Here is a 17,451-nt window from a genome sequence, read left to right on the forward strand (position 1 = left end):
CGTTGCGGCCAGACTGATCGTGGGGTCAAATCCTAGCGCCGCCGCGGCAATGTAACGTTTCCTGCTGATGTCATTTCCGCGACGAATATGGTGTCAGGGATGTTTGGGTACTCCGGCATAAAACACTTTCTTGTTAAAAAGTCAACACAGCCTTTGTCCCTAACGCAGCATCAAAAGACCTGCAAGTTAGAATAACTACGTACATATACGTACAATATTCTACGCTACGTTATCCACCCCACTTAAGGTCGAACCGCAACAAGCGTGAAAATGCGATTCATAATTCACCAATTTTAATTACAGACAAAAGTCCTCATGTCGAAGATACGGTGTAGATATTTTTCCCCTACATCCTGGGTTCAAATGCCAAAGTACGCAGAACATCCCAATGCAGGTGCTGATAAGCCGATCGTTCTGCTTTATGAGCAGTACGTTTTACGACGGTACCACGGAGAAGACAACGCTTTTCTGCGATTTGTATTCCGATATCAATGTGACGTCTCGCCGTTGACGCTGCATTGCGTACTTACGCAATGCGTCAGGCGTAGATGTCGTAAATTACGTGCTGCTATTAAGTCTTCAGGAGTCGATATTGGGGGGTTCGCTTGGAATTTGAGAGGATATCCTCTTACGGTATATTCGCGAGCAGGGTCGATGCAAGCTAGAAACGAAGTCCTCTGGGAAGCAAACAAAACAATATTTAAGTCTCAAGCCGCGCGATAACGCTCTAATTGTAGCTTCTTGTCTCTGGCATCGAACACACGGCAGAAAAATGTGGTAGTTCCTTTATGGCTCATCATTGCAGTGTTGCGCTACCCAACTGGATGAGGCTCACGCTAGCAAAGAATCCTTACTGCCCTTAAAGCTCCGTAGTACTACTTGCCCCCGTTCAAACATTCTTCCCTGGCCGTTTCAATAAGCATGTGAAGGATTGACTGCACTAGTAAGGCGTCTTTTTATGGGCCCCAATTCGTGCGCGAGCACTGGTATCTGGGGGTCGAGCATACACGTGAAAATAACGAACTTAACCGCTGTGGGCACGCTCATTTCTGTACGGCGTTCTGCTTTTGGAAGTACGGCGGAGGCTTCGGTCCATGTGTAACGCTTGAGGTGTCTCGCTTTCGCCGCATACCAAAATGCTGTTTAATGAACCACCCCAAGGCTGCCATATTATCATGTACGACTACCTACAAGGAGCCTGAAAACGAATTCCAACCTATACGTTTCGTAGTAATGAAGCCTACCTACAGTTTTCGTCTAGTAGGCTGCCCCCAAAACAATAAGACAAAAATATTTTAACTAGAACAGAAACGAAGAGAACAACAAAAAACACCCGGCGGAATTAGCACTCATGCAAAACCATGAATCCCCACAAACAGGTATGATTGGAGAACTGAAGGCATTTATTGGTTATAACAATCTAAATGCGGATCATTAGTAAAAATGACAAGAGAAAGAAATTTCAGTGCACTCGCTTAAACTGGGAAATTCGCAAAAGAATATTCTGGTAAGATTTCGCTGCAAAAGCTTCTACAAAATCTAGAAACGGCTCCAAGCACCTTAAAATACTGGAAAGTGGGAACTTCGCGTATGACCCCCTGACATCTGTCCTACGATATTGCAACCGAAAAATGAAAGAGGAAATTGAACTTACTTTATGCAAACTTTACCATACATCTCCATAATTCCTCTCCTGCCATTACCTCGGAATACCAGAATAAAGGCCACGTTCACTTAAGCCAGGAATCAGATAAAACGTGATTATAGAGGTTGCATTCCGTCTTAAAACCCTTTTACTCCACATTTGCCCCCAAAGCCTGGAATTTACCCACTTACCTTTTACTTCGCCCGTACATCACGCACGGAACTTTGCAATACCTGCGTTGAATCATGTTGCTTCATCTTGCACTTGGAGAGCACATCAATGTTCGCATGGCTCACATTCTTTCAATATTTGTTTCGTAAAACACATTCAGTCCTCTTAAGACAAAATGCATGGATTGCATGTCCTTGGCATAAAATGAATAATTGGGGTGAAAACGCAACTAGGTAATTTTTTTAAATCTGCGTAAATTTTGCATTTAAGTACTTTTAACATGCAGAAAACCTCCATGACCACTATAACCTGAGAAGCAAAGCATCTGCGTCGCATTCATTTCGCCCAGGAAAACAAGCAGAAAACATGCGTACCACGCTCTTCAAACTCATATGCTTCCGTATCAATCATAGTATGCTCCAAATTTACCCGGCATTTCAACAATTTGCTACAAAGCTGTTTCACAGCAAAAATGGGAAATACTCCAGGCGCTTCGTATAATGCCGTAGGAGGTCCGAAAACATGCAATCAAGAATTTCTCGCAAAGCGCCTAATTACCGCACTAAGTGTGATACCTTCACCGGACTTTCCCATTCATACCCACCGTACGCCATATAAATCTAAACTTGCTGTGCGGTTTATTTTCATAGCCCATCAAAAAACAAACAGTATTAATCGCGTAATGGTAGCACTTTTTTTCCAAAAACATTGAGGCAAATTTAGTGGTGCGTTCATTACGTGGGGTTAACTTTTTGCAAAAACACTTTCGAGCACAGAAAAGGCAAGTTGCGGATCAATATTTTTATATGTCTCACGAACATAAAAAAATAATAAATAAACACATAATGAAAACTACGCACATGAATGCCAGCCGTTTTGCAAAGTGACGCTAAATGCAATGTTTTCATGAATTACGGAACGCGCCGCAAATATTTTGCTGCGAGGTGACAAAAAGGCGACCAATAAGTGGCTGCCGCGGTCACAGTGGGGGACATCAAAACAGACATCGGGGCCGACGCAGCAAGCCGAGCGCATTTTTTTTGTTTGTCTTGCGAGTACATTATGTGCATTTAGTGAGAGATTCTTCCTCATCAATATTGAACGCATGCTTGCCGATATCGCTAATATCTCCAAATCCGCGGCAATAACGCAGCCATGGCCATTTTGAAAGCGAAGAAAACAGAAGTAAGCACGATCATCATCAGTTAGACTTCGCACACATAGGACATACTGCTGCGGCAAGTTCACGGTGCGTTCATTGCGTGAGAAATAAAAAAAATAATTTTGACTACAAACTTCAGGTGTACGATCATTACGCGAGTGCGTCCATTCTGCGAGTAAATACGGCACGCACCACGCTTTCCGACGCCCATTAATCCCGGTATAAGGTTCTGCGTGAAAAAAGGCAGGAGCCGTGAAAGGGGCGTACCAGTGAAATGGTCCATACCGCGGCTCGCTACGCCAAGGAGCGTATGAACCATTAAAGCGTAATGTCAACCACCGTCCGCCGAAGTTAACACCGGTCAATATATTCCGCGGTTCCGAGCCAGTGCCGGCATGGCGAATCTAGCAGTTTTGCGCAGCATTTTTTGATGGCTTATCACGTTTCAGAAAACGGCCTATGTGGCTGTCCGGCCCCTCGCCGCTCGCATACACCACATAGCGTCGGAATACGTAAGAAATCACCCCTATCAAAATTCTACCTATGCAGACAATGGTCTTTAATTATAGACAACTGCTCAAATAAAACTTAACGCGTACTAGTTTTTTAGTTTGCGAGGATTTGGATGATAAATACAGTAATTGATAGACCAGAATTTTATCGCTCAAATAGGCCATCAACAATAACTGTTTTTAAAACAAGGCCACGACAAGAACCTCTTGTGGGTGCCTCCGGTCGGACCTCCCTTCGTCAAATAAAACTCCCAGAAATTTCAGTTTTTTTCTACACATACTGAAGTGGACCTACCACTTTAATTTGTCTATTTTCTTGTAGTTCTGAGTGCTAATTTTTCCTCTCGTTTTAGAAAAGAGAAATCACACCGGACAGAGCAGATCGTTGGAAGGGAGTTTATTTTGAGCAAATACATCCGAAGTAGGTCTACTCTTAATCGCAGGGCGTGTATGTTTTTAACGCACAATATTATTCACTCTGGTTTTGAACGGTAATAGCGATGCAAACGAGGGCTTAAACACGGTTGTATAAAACATGCAATTATTTGTAAGGTTACCTTGTATGCGCGAGTTGTTCTGTGCCCCCATAATCTGACAAGGAACTGTTGCTATTAAAAATCCATTACGGGCCCACCTCAAACCTTAGCAAAAGCTGATCTTTCTTAACGTAACCATCATGTTCCAGGACTGTTGAGTCAACCTTAGTATGTAAAAAGACAGCCTCTGCATTGCTGCCTCCTACTGGCCTAGCAAAATACTTCCTGTAAGCCTCAGATGAAACTGCCTTGCCTTCACGATGGAGTTCTTGTCGCGTCTCGGGGTGGATGATGCTGAGCTTCGATGTTTTCGTAAATGGCCACTCAATAAGTTCGTCCTCTTTACCCTCGTGTAAATGAATGATCAGAAATATACCCACGCTGTCACCTTCTCTTTTGAACTCAATTCCCCAAGAGATTAGGTAACGCCGTAGGTATACTCTGTCGCTCCAGCTAGGACACGAACCATCTTTCACTGCCTTTGCTTTGAGCTCCGCATAACCCGTAATAACCCTCTGATGCGTTTTTGGATCACTTGCAACCGGTGCCACTGCTGTGGTTACGCTGGTTCTCAAAGATTCAATTTGTTCAGTATAAAAGGCTTTCATATCCACTAATTTGTGATCTAATCTTGATCCAAACTGTTCTGTTAGTGCTTCCTTCACACGAATAATGCTGTGGTGCATTTCAATGAATTTCTCAGTCAGAGAGCCAGTCTCCACAGTTATTTGAGCAATCTTAGCATCTAATTCGCCTACTCGCTGTTCGATCGTTTTTCCCTGCGCTACTAATGCTTTCATCTCCGCTTCGTTCCTATCCGAACGATCTAGAATTTGAACTGAGGCTGTCCCAAACTGCTCTGTTAATGCTTCCTTCAAATGGTTATTGTTGTGGCAAATTTCAATGAGCTTGTCACTCACAGAGTCACTCTTCAGTGACAGTTCCGTGAGCTTGGCATCCAGTTCGTGTACTCTCTGTTCAACCTTCCTCTCAAATAATGCCAAATGTGTCCTTTCGTTGACATTAGCCCTCTGTTGCGGTTCAGGCGTCTCATCAAATAGAAATGCTGTACATCGAGATTTCAGATGTGCACACACGTCACGGGTCAGTACCGCCACCGAGCATGTGGGGCAGCGGGTCAGGTGGTACTGGCAATCCTGGCGAACATGCTCGGCGATCTGCGAAGGTGGGAGGACGACAAGGCAGCCGTTGGATTCGTTCCAGCAGTGCACCTACAGGAAGGATGAAAAAGGAAGCAGCGAGAAAAAATTAAACCAACAACAAGTTTCATCCAAACCAGGGAAAGACTACGCGTGTCGTAGCCCATTCTGGTTATGGTTGACGACCAAGGATGCCTTGTTTGCTAAGCATTAAACTATTTAGGGTGGCATTGCTCTTCGCCGTTTTCGTCTGAATTTTTCCGCAAAGACCGAATGCCGGACAGAAAGAGCCGGAGGGAGCCGCGGCCTGAGTTTATTCTATGGGCGCCGTCTCCCTGAAAGCTTGTGGTCACTGGCTTTTAATGTTGTCGCACAGATTGGAAGTCAAGAAGAAAACTTTCCTTTCAAAGCTACGTCTAAATGGTGGCTTCAAGTCTATATCGTTCATCAAGCCCCAACAGTGTATGCAATTCCTTAAAGGATGTGCTGGCGCATGGAGGGCAGTGTAAAAAGTGCATGCGTAAGTTGTGGCTGAAATGCAGTTTCCGACTTCCCCCTCCTGCTAGCTAGCCGTTTTTCCTAAAATGTATGCTTTTGTCGCCGGCTGTGGCATGTACATACACAAATCTGGTACCAATGTGTAGGCGCGGTGTTTTCTGGGGTTCACCCAAATCCACCTTTTGGCTGTGCTTGTACAGACAGCCAAAACATTTTAAGAAAATCGAAACTGAAGCAAAGCCTTCGCGTGTGGTGACGCACCGTGTCTCGTAATCTTTGGGAAGCGGGTGTTGCCCATGTAAAATCCACGAACTCTGCAAACTTTCCACATACAATCTCACTCCTGCCACTCGTTTCTGTTATCCCTCTGTTCCTCGGAGCAAGAAGCAGACTGCGTTCGAGGTGGTCAGAGTGAACGAACGTTTATACTTCAGGCTGTCTGCATTGATCCTGCGAACGCCAAGAATACGCCAAGCAATGCAACACTACTCCCATCTACATACAATAAGTAAAGCTTCACCATGAGAACATGCATATTTTGGGCTCTCTGCTTTGACTGATTATGACGACGATGACTACGACGACGACGATGACGATGACGACTAGAACATCAGAGCATCTCTTCCACATTTTTTTGTTCGAGACCAATCTCTAACCCGCACGCAACTACGCATTCTTCAGCGCGTACACTTAAAGGGACACTAAAGGCTGCATTAGATTTTGCTTTAACTGAATGATCATACGTTTCACAGCTTTCTCGGCTTTTTTTGAGCGAGCGACGACGGCTAATTAAGTGCAGAGCCCTTTGGGATCCCGCCTTGTCGTCGTAGCTTGTTCACTGTCACAAGGTCTAGCCACTGCCGGAATCGGGCGTCACAGCGAGATAACGGAACCAAGTAGAGCCCTACGGCTTTTCGGCGTAATGGACCCAAACAGAGGCTTCAAAAAACAAGCGGTCTAAAATGTCATAACCGCGGGAAACGTCGGAACCGCTGGCTCTTTTCATGCATCGCCTCGTTGTTTAGCGCAAAGAAAAGTGCGGGTACATTTGAGGCGAAATCTCTTCATATAACCGGCAGCTCTCGCGTCCATTTAGTTAGGAACACCCGTTGGATTGTTTTTCAACGTAGTAAGCGAAGCAAGTGGTCGCCAAAAACGACGTGCTGCAAAATGCGCAGGAAGGGACCGGCACGGGGAAGATTCCGCTCGCGCTGTTTCGCAGGGGGCGAGCTGGCACTGCCAAAAACGGGAAATTTGAAGTCTATTGGACAAACCCCTGCTCAATTCATCGAGAGCGCAGTGAGACAGGGAGGCGATGAGTGTTGTTGGTGGTAGCAGTAAGCGGAAAAGAGCGCCACAGTCCAATAAGGCCAATCACTGCACTTGCAACAGCTTTCCCGTTGACTGGAACGGCTTTAATTTTTTGCGGAGAAATAAGTAAATAAAGCTGACATTCCTCTCTCCCGCTTTCCTTTCATTTTTTAGGAACGTCGTTACTGTGTCACAAAGTGGGAGCGAGGCACTGGTTTAGTCTAGAGCGTTAACGGTTCGCGATAGGCGCTCTCGTGCTGGCGACAGCAGCTTTGACTTCGCTAAGCCATGGACGGCTCCCGAGAACGTTTCTCTGGCAGATGAAGCTGGCTTGGAATTTTATTGTTTGTCACCGACGGAACGAGAAATGCTTTTATATGATCGAACAGCCGGTGAGCTCGCCGACCCCGGACACCCGGATCCCATCAAGCCGGTTGCGAGCGACGCCTCTTCTGAAGCGAGAAGCGCCCTTTCGAATACCATGCAAGCGCGGCGGCCGGGCTAGCGCTATTCTGGCGGCCGCTTTCAGCTCTCCTCGTTAGGCGATCACAGCCATCTCATATTGTTAGAGTTGCACATTGTGCAGCGCCAGACTCCAGCGTCTGATTTCCACATGCCGCGGCTTCCACCTCACGGCAGCAACGCCTGCTTTCAGCCCTGCGCACAAGACCCCGTTTCCCGTCAGTTCGGCTCAAGTGAGCGGTGGCGGTTGCGGTGGCGGCCGCCGCGGGAGCCACTCAGAGGAGCAGCACCCGACTGTCCATGTAGGCTCGGCGCCCGGAAGCTGCAGTACTGGCACACCCCTGCGCCGCTGCCACTCGCCGCCGCAGCCACTGGCCTGGCAGCGGCTCCTACACGTGTTACGGGTGGTCTTACCGCACGACGTTCGGACTAAAGATGGCGTACGGACACACAACTGTGCTCCCCTAGAGGAGGTATATACAGGTACAGTAGTAATTATGTTTCTCGTGCGAACCTGGCGTGAAATAAAAACTCTTCCCGGTAGCTGTGTCGAATAGTCGCCGTTGCCCGCGCTCCCTTTCTCCCTCATATGTTAAGGAAATAAAAGCTTTCTTTCATCCATGTATTATATTAAGTTCCATATTAAGCCACAATCGGCACGATGCTTCGACCGATAAGGAGGCTTGCGAAGTCCTTGGGATAAAACTGAGTTGCTGCATGCCCTAGTACGAGCTAACACTCGCAGCAGGACAAGTGCTGACGAACAATGTGTCGTGCATCTGTGAAACCTTATGAATAAACGCAACCAAGTTTTCTTTTTTGATGAAACTGAATCCATCTGAGACCGTGGCGAGCTACCAGTAATATGAAAATTCTCGATCGTGAAATCCATGATTAAACCAATCTCTACCCAACCTTCGTCCAATCGCCTTGGTATCGTGCCTGCCTAAAATCATGGAGAGCATGGCAAACTTGGTGTCTGCAAGAACGCGAGCCGCCGGAACCGACACAGCTTTACTTACAATCTTGACTGTCTACGCTATATGTGTTGGACAAGCATCCTAACTAGCCTCGTGCACGTTTTTGTTTTGGGAGTAGAAAGGCGTTAAACTTCGTTCCGCCTATGATGGTTTTAGCAAACACCCAAGAGCTCCAGATATGCGCGAGGCCTTATAGCATCTTAGCAGCCGTCTTGTGAGGCCGCACCTATCAAACCGCTGATGCCAGGCGACCAGCACTGCAAATTAGAATGCCAGAGTGCCCTGATCAAGGCTCACTTTTATAGCTAACACTATTCAACATTGCCATGTAAGCTATTCAGTGAAAGTGGAAGCTCAAGCTTCGCTTAAAACGGACCTGCAGACAAAACACAGGTTTGGTTGATTCGAAAGACTGCCGCGTTAAAAGTATGCTGGCACAACTTTTAACTTAAATTTTGCTTAAATAGGCTACATAATTAGGAACAAGGTGAATGGCCATGCGACCCGCTAGCTCATTTCCCCCAACAGAGCCTACGATGTCATCAGCCCTGCTGTGCGCTTGGCTGAGGCCGGCAAAAACAAACGCAAATTAGGCAGGGCGTATAAGCTTACCGAAAGAGCTATTTGCGCTTAAATGTAGGGTACATTTTTTATGGCAGTCAGAATTGCGGGGTGTACAATTAAAGTTACCAACGAACACGTAAACACAGAAGCAGTTAGCGCGGCACGTTGCACGCTGACACCGGTAACACAGCTGTCGGACGCGGTGGACTTGTCTGAAACAACGCTGGCCAACCGACAACAGTGGCAGGGTCGCTTACGTGTACCTTGTTTGTCGAGTCATAGCATAAGTTTTAGGAAACGATTAGTATGAACCGTAACAAAAATACGGCAGGTGTAAAAGTCCGATCAGAAGCAAAGTGCGAACACTGACACTTCAGCAGCATTGAAGCGTCATCTCTGAAAGTGGGCGATAAACAAGATAATCAAACCATGGCCTCTGAGATCACCCCGCGCTTGTTTTGCCAAACACGCGCGGGGGGATCTCGAAGGCCATGATCAAACTGGCGTGTGTGAGAAGGTAGCAGCTTTGGTCTGCATGTTATACTTAGTTTTAAAGACCTGCTCTCAATATATCATTGTCGACGCCACGAAAGCGCACGATTTAGCGGGAGAATTGATATTTTGACTTAACATAATTAATTTCTCTGTGAATAAAGCATCGTTTGCAGCCAAACAAGCGCTTAGGGCCCTATAAAACACTGAATCCTTCGGAATAAACAAACTTGTATTTTTTCCGCATGGCTCCTTTCAATTAAGTACCCCATTTCTGCTGACCACGTCACCGTGCGGACGTACCAAGCCCAACCTCACAGCGTACACCCGGCGTCAAAATAGGCCGGGGCACGCGAGCGCGTGGCAAAATGCATCGCCGCGACATCTGACGTTGCACTTCTGGTGTCGAGACACCGATGTGCGCGTGCGCGTCCAACCACGCTCGCTAGCCTGTCTTTTCCTTCGCTTCAAACGGCAACGCTGGTCACATTCAGCGCTTGGCGCCAGGGGTCACCTTCTTTGCTCAACCCGTCTTCCTCGCACACGATTCGGCGGCCGAGGGAGAGGGTGAAAGTGCGTTGCTCGCTCTGCCCTGCTCTGAGAAAGGATTCATTACAACGGGACTGCTATCTTTGATTTAAATGCTGAATTCTTTTTTTTTTTTCGCTATGTAAAAGCAAAAATGTCGGTCTGTCTGCGTGTCAATCAATTTAACGACACTGCCAAGAACAGTTGAAAAAATTCCTAAAGGTAAAAAAAATACAAAAACCGTTGCATACTTCAGCTTCTCCCATGGCTCATACAGGTTCATAACACAACGATAATGCGAGAGTCTTTTTTAGTGGCTAGTGTAGACGCTGGGCTAGTGTTTACGACATCGAATAAAAATCAACGCGTCAAATGATGTTTCGGAAATGTGAGACAGTAGCAAGAATTAAATCTAAAACTATGATCTGCGCTGAAAAAATAAAAAAAAATGCTCGCGCACTCCCAACAAATTGTGAGTGCTACCTGCGAGCAGGGAAAAACTTAATTTAGGTGAGGGAACGTTCGTTGCATTGAGTAAAGGAGAAGTGAAAGGGAAGGAGAACCTGGCAGGCGCTAGGGGCGGAGAGGAGATAGCGTTAAATTGCAGGTGTTGCAGGAGGTAGTGGTCTTTGATTGATTGATTTGATTTGATTTGATTTTTATTCTTGCTCGAAAAACAACAAACAAATCATTTTCGCGCAAAGGGAGCCGGGAAAAAAGCCGTAAAAACAGCTTGATTAGCTCCAATTGTTGGTTTTAACCCGCCGACGCAACACAGGCGATGGGGCGAGCAATAGTGGAGGGCTTCGGAGTAATTTTGACCACCTGGGTATCTTGAACGTGCGCCGCAACCTCCGAACACACGGGCGTTTTGGCTGCAGTCGTCTTTCGAACACATATGCTCTGAAGCAGGTGAATACTCGGGTAATTTTTTACGTTGCACTGGCGATATCTTCGACCCCGTGGCCATGTTACCTCCCGTATAACACGCAAAACGCGACATAATTATTATGCCATCTAGACTCGAGACATCTGCTCTGAAATTTCGAGACCAGATTTTACATTTTAGCCGACCGGCTGACAAGATCGTTCTTTCGCGGCAACACATCAGGTCTAGCGCCCTGTAAATCCCTGAAGAAAAAATAACAAAAACTACTAAAGACTGGCGCTAAAGGTACCCGATAACATGAGCATTTATCTGCATAGTGAGCATGTTGTTTTCAAATGTGCGGCACGGATGCAGCAGTGACGCTATTTCTTGTCATGCGGTCTAGCTTACGATTGGCCGCTGCTTCCCCGCAAAACGTATTTCAGTTTAGAGGGCAGAACAAGGGTGCTCAGTATACCAAAATGACACCACGTGTTCCCGTGGAAGATCGCAAGCTAATAACGAGACTTTTCCTGGAGGGGCTGCCGCAGCGAGTCATATACCAACGGACGGGCCGATCGAAGACCGCGGTGAGGAGGATAATTCGTGCCTTTCGCGACGAAGGAAGCATTGCGGATGCCCAGAGGCCTGGCCGACCAAGGGTCACGCAACACGTCGAGGACGAACTCATTGTTGCGGCAGTTGTCGCAGACCCCTTTCTGAATGCGAGGGAAATCCGTGACGAGTTGTCTTCGGAAGTGTCGACTCCGACAATACGCCGGCGTTTGAAGGAACCGGGCTTTCGAACTGTGTGGCTGCGAAAATGCCGTTCCTGACTGGGCGACAATGCCAGCAGCGGCTGCAATTTGCACAGGAACACCAGCATTGGAGCCAAGAAGAATGGGGCGCCGTCATTTTTTCGGACGAATCCACCTTTTGTACTCGCTGGGACCAGCAGCGGCGGGTATGGAGGCCCTTGAATTCGAGGTAACGGCTCCTCTCACTTTCTCATGTCAGCATCGTTCACTTGTTCAGAAATGGGGAAAGCTCTCGTGGAATAACTGTTCCAAAAAAATTTCAGAAATCCTTTCCGTGAAGGCTTTTTGGTAATGCCAGTTTATATCTAAGTACTCGAGGTGCAAGGTAATTTGGAATATTTTCTTGTTAGCATCATATCTAATGCGTGCTTTTCAGGCTGTCTGCATGAAATAATACACAACGCGTGTCGTAACCTTTATCATGGTCCGCTACATTTTCTTATGTTTTTAGGTATAAATGCGGTATCTTCTAAATTTTCAGGTAAAACCCGGACTATATCCACAGTGTCCTTTCAAGCGGCCGCTGCGCAGTTTCTGTGTGGGGAGCCATGAGCCGGGAGGGGCTAGGACCTCTTGTCCGCATTGAAGGGAGATTCACGGCGTCCTGCTACAGTGCGCGACTGCAAGACACCATGATCCCCTGCGTGCTCGATCGGCGTTTCCCCGACGGATGCTTTATCTTTCAGCAGGACAAAAGCCCCGTGCACATGGCACGTCAGGCGACCGTCCTGCTGGAGGATCTGGGCGTACACACTCTGCAGTGGCCTCCGAACGGTGCGGTTGCAAATCCCATCGAGAATGTGTAGGGGGTCATGAAGTCGCACCTCTCCAAACGCCACTTGTCAGGAGGCACAGCGGACGCGCTCTGGACCGCCATTCGGGAAGAATGGGACAGCCTTCGCGCAAACCACGAGTTTGTGGTTTCGCTTTACGAGTCGATGCCAAGAAGGATGAGCGACATCATTTCCGCAGGCAGCTACTTCACCCACTACTGAAGTTGGGTAATGGGAATGAGCACAGCAGCGCACCTCACGGATGATTTTTTTATTGCTTGCCTTGAGCGGTGCTTTGATTTTTAGCTGGTGTAGAATACCGGCTGTCATTTTGGTTATTTTTTGTAAAACCCACGACCAGGCCGGTCTGTTCTTCCGTTTTCCCTCGTTTAATTGTTTCAGAACGTGCGCAAGGTGAAGTCTCATCACACTTTCATAAAATAAATTACTTCTCTCTTCAATTAGTATTCTGTTTTGGTGTGGTCATTCTCAGTTCACAACCAACTGCATGTTTTACGAAAAAATATCAAAACTCGTTCCAACGATTGTGATTGATATCTACGGAACAAGCGCGGAGCCGCAGTTACAACCATTTTCTCCAATACATGGCAATCTCTCTCCTTAGATTTCGTTATCATGACAACAAGCTAATTCTCCATCGTTGACAACTTCACTACCTAATTACGACAAGTGAACAAAACTCAGCATAGCGCTATAGTCGACTTATCAGCAAATTTTAATAGAATTGGTTTTTGGATACATTTAATAACACGAGTTAAAAAGGGTCATGGTTTGGGCCTGTTCGTGATGCATAATGGGAACTGAAGGCGCAAATGAGACACACACAAAGAAAGGAGACAACAGAACGAGCACTCCTGTTGCCTCGTCTCGTGGTCTCCTTTCTTTGTGTCTCATTTGCGCTTTCAGTTCCCATTAAACATGAGTTAAAGCCGTTTTCTTTAATCATACTCCCTCCGTAGATTTCCGTGCTTCGCTGCGCGCCAAGCTATGTCAGAAAGCCATCTTACAAAACCCAAGCTTCCGCCGATCTTCATAAAGTCGGCTTTACCTGTAAACACGAACGCATTGCTGGGAACTCCAGAGTTAGCGTAAAACGACACAAAGCAGGCTGTAGTCAAGCCCAGCCCAAGAACAGCGCCGCTGTTAGAAATGCCGAAATGGGAGAGCATATGTGGGGAAGAATTCTGTCAGCGCGAGACGGTCAATATTAGTTATCTGTCAGAGCAGGGCAGAACGAGCAACGCACGTTCACCCTCTCCCTCGGACGCTGAATCGTGTGCGAGGAAGACGGGTTGAGCAAAGAAGGTGACCCCTGGCGCCAAGCGTTGAATGTGACCAGCGTTGCCGTTTGAAGCGAAGGAAAAGACAAGCTAGCGAGCGTGGTTGGACGCGTACGCGCACATCGGTGTCTCGACACCAGAAGTGCAACGTCAGATGTCGCGGCGATGCATTTTGCCACGCGCTCGCGTGCCCCGGCTTATTTTGACGCCGGGTGTACATCAAGTATCGCTGTGAGCCGCGCCGAAGTGGAGGCCTCCTAATTGATTTCAGCCACCTGGGGGATATTATTCGTGCGCCAAAATCTCTACCTACGGACGTTTCCGATTTGCGCGTACCTAGGAAAAGGCGCCGCGGAGACCGGGGACGAACCGGCGTCCTTGCTCACAGCAGCCAAAAACCTCACCGCGGCGGGTTCGGTGCTTCTTCCTGGTGATTTCTTTACTTTATGTCGCGATGACACATGAACGCATCACCGATATGATAAGCCGACTGCTACTGAATAAAAGGACGCCTGTACGCACAAATACCCTCCCCTCCGCATCGAGTTCGCTCCCTGTCCGGATGTCCTTGAGATCGAGCAGCTGATATGCCGACGAGTGACAACCCCCCTGAGGAAAACGTGAGTTCTTCATAGAATAATTATTAGCGTAAGACAGAAGGCCAGTTTACACTAATGTACAAAAAACGCAAATTTTGTGTGAGGCGTTAAACTTAGCGTTATTCACTACAGTAGTAAAAAAAGTGAGCATAATCATAGGCCATGTGTAAACGCCTTATCCTTTCCCCAATTTCTCGGAATAGCCGCAGATACGCGCCAGCTGCTTCACATCAGCACGTTCGAAGACAGCATCAATTCAATCAGGAAAAACAGTGAAAATGACTAGAATATAGGCGTCGTAGATGCCCATAAGTTCGCTTGTGACACCCCCAAGAGACGCACAGTTGCAACTAAAAAACTTTGTTCGGTTTAGTCACTGAGAAGCGCCTATCTCCTCGGAACCAGTCGCAAATCCGCCCCCACGCCTCACCTTTCGTCGGAGTAGGTTCTCGGCTGGATACTTCCTACTGATGACATCAGCTGGGGCAGAAACCTCACCATCCAGTGGACAGGCACACTCAGAGGGGGTCGTGCAGCTTTCGTAGCACGGTTCACATAAGGTGTGTCCACACAGGAGGCAATACATCAATCTCGGAATGTTGCCACACGCACTGCAGATCCTGGACGGTGGGTTGGGCTCCACGAACTTGAGGGGCTTCTTATCGAGGTCGTTTGAATATCCGACTAGCGCGAACTCTTGCCTGGCATGAGCCATGTTCAATGGCGTGCAGAGACGGAGAGCATGAGCTGAAACTCTGCTCGTAGCAAGCCTAGGAGAGTACGACGACGAACCGGTCTGTCGACGCCTGCTGCCGACGTGAATTGCTCGCGTTTTAAGATAAGCGACGCGACGTATTCCGATGGCTACCCTTTTTCGATGCTGCGCTGCGGCATATGCGCCAAGCTCAGCGCAACCGGAGCCAATGCTGTTCGTTGCCAAGCCCGCCACGCATGCGCAGTCGCGCTCCCGCTTGCTATCGCAGTGGATCGGAGCGTAAAAAAACGGCCAGCTAAAAATCGCAAATGTTTGCTAGATAGGAGGAATTCGTCCGCAAAATGTCTGAACAATCATATGGCTTGCGCATGACGCCACCTCCGCCCTTTCGGATACACTGCTATAAGCGTTCTCAGCGCGGTTCGAGATAAAAGCGGCAGATAAGTTCACACTTCCCGCGACAGTCTACATCCCTAGCCGGGCTTGCTGAGAAGACCGTCGCAGCAGCTTGCGTTCACGCACGGAATTGCGAGATGGCTGCCCCCTCAAGGCGAGCACTAATGCGAAGGCCGTTTATTCCAGGGTGTCGAATAGGAACCGAACTGAACAAACACAGTCTTTCTAGAAGTGTTCTTTGTACTGCCATTGCTGACATCAAATCGAAGATCAAGAGGGCCAAATGTGAATATTTCAAAAACGTCCTTCCGAGCTTTATTAAAAACTCTCCCAGTAAATTTCGGGACTACCTGAATCGTAAACAACTTGACGCCAAACCATCCACAGGACCAAACCGCATAACAGTTGAATCCTTGAATACATACTTTAGACGCGTTTTAACTATCGATGACGGTAATCTACCTCACGTTATATCATGCGATGAAAACCAACATGAACCAGTCACTGTATCTGAAGCAGTCGAACTGAACCTTTTGCAGAACCTTGATGTAAGAAAAGCCCTGGCCCTGACAAGACACCAAACCAGTTTCTTAAAAGGTATGCCGAGTGGATAGCAAAGTATGTGTGCGTTATTTTCAGCAAAACTCTCCTGACACGTGCTGTTCCAAGGGAATAGAAGGCAAAAATAATCCCAATACCTAAATCTGAAAAAACAATGATGACGCAAACTTCATAGCCATTTTTCTAACATGCACGGTATGCATTATTTTGGAACACAGAATTTTTAAACATTACCCCATTCTTACTTACCTCGAACGGAAACGTTTTATGTCGTCGTCCCAACAGGAATTTCGTAGATGGCTATCGATGGTAACTCAGCTTGTTGAACTTATACACGACTTCTCTTCTTGCATTGATAACCGAAACAGGTAGACCTCATTTTATTAGACTTCTCAAAAGGTCTCGATCGTGTATCGCACAAACAATAATTAAAAAATTATAATCAGCTATACGAAATTGCTCGGATATTGGCTGGATTAAAGGTTACCTCTCAGATAGGACCTAGTACGAGGGGATAAACAATGAAACGTCTTCAGCAGAAACTCACGGAGTACTTCAAGGTAGCGTCGTAGCACCTTTGCTGTTTCTTATATTTGTGAATAACTTGCCCCTAAGCACTCCCGTGAACTTAAAGCTTTTCGCAGATTATTGCATACTATATAATGAAATCAACTCCCACGACGATCACATAGCGTTAAACAATGCCCTCGAAGCCGAATCCAACTGGTGCACTAATTGGCAAATGAAAATTAACGCTAAAAAATCCGCTTTTCTGACAATAAACAGAAAAAACACAGGTCTAAATTTTCCTGCGCCATTAATAACATATACTTGACGCGAGTATACGAACATAAATGCCTCGGTCTTACAACAACTCAGAATCTTAGGTGGGAGTGACTCTCACATATCAATAGTAACTTCGGCCGCGTTACGGCGATTGATGTTTCTTAGACGACGCCTTTGGTTAGCCCCTGCAGAAACAAAGCTAATTGAATACGGAAGTTTCATCACACCTGTGTTAGAGTATGCCAATATCGTTTGGTTTCCTTTTACTCTCACTCAAATTAAGAAGTCAGAAGGCATACAGAGGAAAGCAATTAGGTTAGTTTACAATAAGTACCGGCTATCTGAGTCGCCCAGTGAACTTATTAAAAAGCTACAATACTAACAGTTCAAAAGACAGCCAAACTTTCACGATTAAGATTCATGTATCAGTTGATTGATGGCGAGATAAGAATTTATAAATCCAAATACATTTCTGCGACACAAACACGAATGACTCACCACACACATTCCTAATGCTTAACGATTGTTCCTTTCACACACGCTCGTTTAGATATTCATTCTGCCCATTAGCAACAAGACAATGGAACAGGCTAAGTCCTTTCATAACAAACTG

The 17,451-nt window shown here is 46.8% G+C and overlaps 1 protein-coding gene across 4 annotated transcripts in view; it reads right to left on the minus strand.

Moving 5' to 3' along the window:
• LOC144137975 (uncharacterized) overlaps positions 1 to 17,451 on the minus strand; it is a 118,580-nt gene that overhangs the window by 100,800 nt on the left and 329 nt on the right. Inside the window, exons 1-2 of one of the 4 annotated variants that reach the window (XR_013315783.1) lie at positions 14,811 to 15,665; positions 3,874 to 5,258 (exon numbers count right to left, since the gene is read on the minus strand). Coding sequence is in view for 1 of the 4 variants with exons in the window: in XM_077670012.1 (XP_077526138.1) it covers positions 14,811 to 15,095 (285 nt within the window). In the remaining 3 variants the exon portion in view is untranslated. Of the gene's footprint in view, positions 1 to 3,873; positions 5,259 to 14,810; positions 15,666 to 17,451 lie in introns of those variants that run through there. The other 3 variants (XR_013315784.1, XM_077670012.1, XR_013315786.1) reach the window with 3 other exon arrangements.

This window comes from Haemaphysalis longicornis, unplaced genomic scaffold (assembly GCF_048455015.1).
Source record: "Haemaphysalis longicornis isolate Haplotype H1 unplaced genomic scaffold, Haemaphysalis longicornis Haplotype H1 scaffold_5, whole genome shotgun sequence".
NCBI classification, from domain to species: Eukaryota; Metazoa; Arthropoda; class Arachnida; order Ixodida; family Ixodidae; genus Haemaphysalis; species Haemaphysalis longicornis.